The sequence below is a fragment of the Mizuhopecten yessoensis genome, unplaced genomic scaffold, assembly GCF_002113885.1.
Source record: "Mizuhopecten yessoensis strain PY_sf001 unplaced genomic scaffold, ASM211388v2 scaffold11023, whole genome shotgun sequence".
Classification (NCBI taxonomy): Eukaryota; Metazoa; Mollusca; class Bivalvia; order Pectinida; family Pectinidae; genus Mizuhopecten; species Mizuhopecten yessoensis.
This window is the reverse complement of record NW_018408840.1, coordinates 47,084-54,248: the sequence shown is the minus strand read 5'-3', so window position 1 is coordinate 54,248 and position 7,165 is coordinate 47,084. Positions and strand designations below refer to the sequence as shown.

At 33.9% G+C, this 7,165-nt stretch overlaps 1 protein-coding gene across 1 annotated transcript in view; it reads left to right on the top strand.

Annotated features, from left to right (window-relative positions):
- Window positions 1-7,165, top strand: part of LOC110464696 (putative polypeptide N-acetylgalactosaminyltransferase 10) — a 62,762-nt gene that overhangs the window by 18,436 nt on the left and 37,161 nt on the right. Inside the window, exon 3 of the mRNA XM_021520047.1 lies at window positions 4,493-4,571. Coding sequence (XP_021375722.1) covers window positions 4,493-4,571 — 79 coding nt within the window. The remainder of the gene's footprint in view (window positions 1-4,492; window positions 4,572-7,165) is intronic.

Sequence of the window (7,165 nt, the reverse complement as noted above, 5' to 3'; positions counted from 1 at the left end):
GGGGGGGGGGGCAAAATTTATTATGGTTTATAATGGCAAATGATACTTTGAATATTACATGTTAATAACTTGTAATTGATTGGAATTATAACCTTGAGTTGACAGTTTGATACTTTGAAAATTTTGAGCCAGCCCTACCCCCAAGGTCTGTAGGATGGGGCTCAAAGGAGTCAGTGTGCTTTTCTTCATTTTCCTTGTTTATAGAATCAGAGGTGCTAGTTTCAAATACTTTTTAGTCTGAAATCTGTATGCTAGATATTGAATAAGGTGGTTTTATTATTTTTGGTCATTTTGAATAATATTTCTGTTCATGTTAAAAACAAAATCAACTCTCTGTATAAATATATCAGGTGACCGTTAAGGCCCATGGGCCTCTTGTTAAAGTTTATGTGTTATAGAAAAGTCTCAAAAATTCTTCTGGTCAATTGAACTTGTTAGAATAAATATAAACTTCCTACATGTCAGACCTATAAAAAAACCTCAGGATCTAAGATTTTGCTGTCACTACCAGCCTTCTTTAGGGAATCTTCAGTTAGACATTGAATATACATGTAAAGTTCTGCTTTCTTTAAATCAATAGTGGTTTATGATGCCACAGTCTAGCAAGGTCATACAGTCAACACGTCTATAAACGTCTCTCTACCATATACCAGTAACTTTACATGTATTTACTCTCAAGATCACTTATAAATGCTCATTGTTCCCAATTACTTTCGTATAAACTCTTAAGTGTTGCCATAGTTTACCACTTAAACACAAGTGTTTTTTAAAAATTCAGGTAAACCACTTAAAAAGATTAATTATTATTCATAAATTGCTATATATGTGTAAATTTGAAGTACATCTGCCTTTTCGTGCATATCTGTCAAAAAGAGCCTGCTGATCATAATATTATATCAGGCTTGCTATATACAAATGATTTGAAGCTGCATTTTATTTCTGTTTAAATATTTGTTTGTTTGGAAATGTGAATTGTTTCCTTTGATAAGGATGTTAAAATTTGTCATCATTTTTGGGGTAAATTTCATAATGAAAAAGAAAGAAAAATACTTGAGTATTTATTTAAGTGCCTTTATATATAGATGAAGAACTGAAATACATAAAATGCTATGTGTGGACTCATCGGACTTTAAAATTCATCAAAGTAATAAAAAAGCGGTTTGATATTTTATAGTCAGATTGTAGGCCGCACTAGTAACAGTAAGAGACCTTTAACTTCTTTTAATGTCAAGTCTTCAGATATTTCCTCTATGTATACGTACATCGTCATAATACAGAGTGTCACTAACCGTTCCATTTTTGACGAGGCCTACGTTCTTTCTGCACTGAAGTTGTCTGACCTGATCACCTTAACAGATTATTTTATTTCAGTAACATACAATGCGTTATTGTCGGAGAATTTGTCATTGATCTTGCAGATGGAAGCCTTCAATTTTATAGATAATCCAAAAGTAAACATAATAAAAAGGCAATTCAATCACAACCTGCTCAAAATTAAACGTCACCATTAAGTAGGAGATTTTCTATCAGGCGAGTAGCTTCTCTAAATTGAGTAGCCATTAGGAAGTGTACATGTTAAATGTTTAAGATAACTGAAGTACATGTTTGTACTCTCAGGGAGGGTCCGTTTATGTACAATATATCATGGCAAGAGTGAGACAGCTTCCTCATTTAAAACTTAGCTTTCCTCTGAGTTCTTATCACTTCAGGAATATTATGGCAGGAAAATATAGCTTTTCTCTGCTGAAGAAAATTATTACAGGAATATATATATACTGACACATTTTTAAATCTTGGGTATGACCTTTACCTGTTTTAAGGAGAAAGTGCATGTTCATACTAACTACATCCCTGATTCAGTTGAATAAATCCTTGATACAATCTACAATCTACTGAATCCCTGATTTGTAAATTCCAAATTTCAGCCTTTGGAAAAGGAGAAATGTCCCATGTGCATCCAAATTGGGAATTTCACACAATCACAAATGCTCTAGTTTTATTTTGTTAGATTTAGATGTTACTTAAATATTTGTGGACATACAGTACACAGCAAACTGTTCAATTTTTTAATTATGTTGGTTTATGTTTCAAATTAAATAAGGAGGAGAAGGTTAAAGTCCCAAAGGAGGTGAGTTATTGTTGTCTCCCCTTGCAGTGATGGCAGACATGTTGTTTTACTACTTGGTTCATATCGCACGGTTCCCTTCCAGTTTTACTGTAAAAGTAGAAGTCCCTATGCATTGACGGTGTTTGCACTGTGACAGTTTAAACTGATCAAGGATTTGGACATTTTTTCTTTGGCAATAATGGTTCCGATATAATTATCTACAATAATAACAGTCTATAAATAAATATTTGTAGGTGGATACTTTTGCACTAATTTACATGAAAAACCCTAGATTTCATGCTGCAAAATTTCTGCTTTTACAGTAATCAAAAATTGTCCTGGCCATATAACTCTTTGTAAGATATGTTGATGGGGAAGTTTGATGGACAGATTATGAACAGCGTGTGCTGTGAAGATGTCACCGGGACCTTCACCTCAAAGTCAAAGGTGGAATATATGTGCTTAATTTTCAGTAAAACATAGCTCACCATAATTTTTAAACTGTTTCAGATATTGTGATGAAACTTATCCGGTTGGCATTGGTTTCTTAATTTATAACGATATATGGTACCAAGTGGCACTTGTCACAGTTTGTTGTTGGAAAAATACAGTGACACAGTCCCTGCATAAAGTCACCAGTGATGTGCACTGGTATCTCAAAAATAAGATTGGCTAAACAAGTTGAATAAAAATGTTTGTAAAGTAAATGTACATTCTAATTTGTTGGATTATATTGATGCATGCATGGTGGTAATTTTTCTTAAAGGTGCTGACTTTTAATCCCTTGGGTTTCATGATTAATTACAGTGTACATTGTTTGTATGTAACATGGTTTTTCACATTATTACCTTGTCAGAGTTTTACATATTATCTCCATCCTGCAATAAATATCACTTGTTTTGGCATGAGGAAGAATAATTATAGATACAAAGTCATCAATCATTGTTACGTGGCAATAAAAACTGCACACATTTGCCAAAAATTCCTTTACATTTTATTGTTATGTGACAAATACAAACTTTAATTTCATAATAAATTTATGAGGTGATTTGAATCTTAAAGGCTAATTTCTCTAGCTAACAACATGTACGGATATCAGAAGACTGATCTAACTCGTTCTCTGTAATCCACATTTCAGTTGCCTCTATATATGGGGGTCTTATGACCTCCTAAAATGGCTTTTGCCCCTCAAAATATTTGAAGCTTGGGTCAGAGTTTGTGGTTTATGCCTGATTTTAGCCCCCACTTTTTTGTATTGCTAAAACCCTATGTAATACAATGTGATATACAATGTGATATACAATGTAATACAATGTAATATACAATGTAATACAATGTGATATACAATGTAATACAATGTGATATACAATGTGTAATACAATGTGATATACAATGTGATACAATGTTATACAATGTGATATACAATGTAATATACATAATGTACTCAGATTTTATAGAATAAGTCTTTCTTGGTTCCTGAATCAAATTTTATTTTGACTTTTACAGTTTCATGTAATTTTACTAATACTCAATACTTATTACTATATAAGCCTAACTCTATGTAAGAATCCAAAAGAAGGACAACCAGTATTTGGCTACATTGGCACATTATTTTCATTGTAGGTGGAAACATTACAAACCCATGTAATACATACACTAGTACAGTAGATTTCAAAATTACAAGAATTCCAAATAAATATTATAAATAAGATGCATTACAGCCATCAACACAGAAAAGGTTTAAGGTTGTAAAATGGGAAAAATTAAAAAAGGTAAACAAAATGCTATATAGATTCAAGTTCTTGTAGAAAATTGTATTGGTCACAGCGGTGTATAGTCATATTCTCCTTTCGAGTTCACGTGTATCAATGAAAAGGTTAATTTAGCAGTAATGTATATCAAAATTAGACGCTGGAAGGATTGAGTTATTACATGCTGTATATGTGTAATGTGTAAATAGATCCTTGAGGTTCAGCTGTTTCGTTTAAAAAAAAAAAAATTATGTTAATTTGTTTGAAAAATAATATATTCTATCAGGATTTTTTGAAGATCTTTCATAATACACTTACTTTGAAAGAAAAAAATATAAAAGAAAAAAGGAAATTCTAGGATTAAAGCACTTTTCTTTGTATACAGCATGTTTGTTTGATTTGAAATTGTTAAGAAAACATGTTGTACTGATCCATTGGTAATAATAGTATAAAACCTAGCTTCACTTATTTAAAAGGAGGAGTAAGGATAGAGTCCACAGATTCTGTGTATACCTAGGCCTGCTATATAAAATACCACCGTGGAGTCAATAAAATTGATGATTTCTGTGGTATAATTAATCCCGACAAGCTGATGGTGATGTATCAATATTTACTGTCAATCCTTTGTCAACAGCTGCCTCCAGCTGACGCTCCACTGGAGAAAATTGACTGGCATAGCTACAAACAGATTGCTGAGGAGGAGGAGAGAAAGGGTGAGTTCTTTATACAGTGTGTGGTATACCGTATAAATCCTAAAAGTGTGTGGGGGCAGGTAATAGGACATGGGGGCCATGGAACTGAAATTGTGACACTGTTTGGACTTCACATCGTAGTTTCTGGTGCCCATTTGTTAAAATCAAAATTTCCATCCACACCTTCTTTTCCATTAACTCAGAATCAAAAAGATTATAATCTTTTTGAAATTTGTGATAGTGATACACTGCGCTATGTAGATGTTCAATAGGGGGTTTAAACCTTGCTAACGTCGAGGTCACTGTTGATTAGAATGCATGTAGACCATTTGGGATCAGATCAAGCACATGGCGGGTCTCTTGCTGACCAGAGTGTCAGTGTTCTAGTAATTTTCTTTAAAGAAAAAAAGCACTGCAAGAAAATTAAGCTGTTTGAGCATGATTGGTAATTGAGGATATATACCATACCATGTTATTAGTATTATGAATTAATAAAGTTGTTATGAAATAGTCTCCTAAAATTGTAGCAGTCCCTAAAGGCCCCTAAAATCTTGTAACAGTCCCTAAAGGCCCCTAAAATCTTGTAACAGTCCCTAAAGGCCCCTAAAATCTTGTAACAGTCACTAAAAGCCCGTAAAATCTTGTAACAGTCCCTAAAGGCCCCTACAATTGTAGCAGTCCCTAAAGGCCCCTACAATTGTAACAGCTAGTCCCTAAAGGCCCCTAAAATTGTAGCAGTCCCTAAAGGCCCCTAAAATTGTAGCAATCCCTTAAGACCCCTACAATTGTAACAGTCCCTAAAGGCCCCTACAATTGTAGCAGTCCCTAAAGGCCCCTAAAATTGTAGCAGTCCCTAAAGGCCCCTAAAATTGTAACAGTCCCTAAAGGCCCCTAAAATTGTAACAGTCCCTAAAGGCCCCTACAATCTTGTAACAGTCCCTAAAGGCCCCTACAATCTTGTAACAGTCACTAAAATATCATTCAAGAACTGTGGAGTCCCTGGAACCAAATACAACTGTGCTAAATGTGTTCTGTGTAGTTATCTAGATATGAACAGGATGTAGATAGGATCAGATATTAGGGGATCGTATGTGGATAGGATCAGATATTAGGGGATCGTCACGTCTTCACCGGTTACTATTTGTTTGCCACGGGCCTCAAACAACAGAACACCATTAGACCTTATCATCTTGTTTAGAAATAATCCATTCTCTGAGCTGGTCAGGATAAGATAAACCCCAAGCTACATAACAAGCATAATGTCATAGTAGTATAATCAAATATTATGTGTATAAAGTGAACAAAAACATTCGTCCAACTAGAAATCTGTGGAGGTTTAAAAAAAAATCAGCCATGAAGTGTCGCTGGTTTTATTAACGAAATTTGTATTTTTTCTTGAAAATTTATGGACCATCCAAAATAATTAAGTCCTTTTTGGACAAATGTAATAGAACGTCCAGGTTTTTTCGTATTGTTTTACAGACCAGTGACAACCTAAGTCCATTTAGGCAAAATGTAAAAGTAGCATAGACTGACTGATAACATGTATATCACATTTTGTATGTAAATATAATCTGTTTTATTATATATATATATACATGGGTAAAAAATCTGGTTATACATGTATGTCTTTTTGTACCCCTAACTTGTGTTTTGACTAACAGTGTAAAATCTTTAATTGTGTTGAATGAAATTTGAATGAATAAATTATTATCAAAAGTTAAAAAAAACATAAATAAGGTCAGATAAAGGTTCTTATAACTGTAACTAGAGGTTTTTCAGTGTGGTATACCGTACATATTTTTTCGCGCTCGTGAATATATTCGTCCGCGCAATAAATGAGTGCTTTCTGATTCGTTAGAAAAACACAAGTGTGTGGTCTTGCATATATATTAGTTTTTTACTTACAATGTACATGTCTAGACTAAAGATGTAAAATAATGTCCAAGGTTCACACAGTAGGAAATAGGTAAACAGTAATAAAGGAGGGTGTGATTCAAGAGAGACGGAAATATAAACAAATCGTAGAAAGTCAGAAGAAACGGAATGAAAAAAGAACCCAGACATTGTACTAGGGTCAGCATGATGCATGTAGTTAGGTTTCTTGAGTTTTCCTATAAGGAGAAGACAATTCTGAAGAAAAGAAATTATTTCCTGATTCTCCAGGACTCTCATTATTATTGGTCGCTCGCTATGATCAGACAGAGGGATGTAAAGCAGGCCATTTTCCCTGTGGATCTGTTAGGAAATTAATTCATATATTGTTTTACAAATTGTTTTGAATATTTTTAGGTCACCTGAGCTTTGCTCAAGTGACCTATTCTAATCGCTTTCTGTCTTCGTGTGTAAACTTTTTACATTTTCAACTTCTTCTCAAGAACCAGTGGATGGATTTTTTTCAAACTTGGTCAGAATCATCCTTGGTAGATGAGGCTACAAAATTGTAAAATTGGGATTCCTACGCCAACCCCTGGGGCCAGGGCGGGGCCCCAAAGGGAAAATTAACCAATATTTCAAAAATCTTCTTCAGACTCAGAGGTACTTCACTCATTTTCTCTGCATGGAAAGAAAGATCATCAGGGGCTTAACTTAAATTGTAAATTTCATGCCCCCCC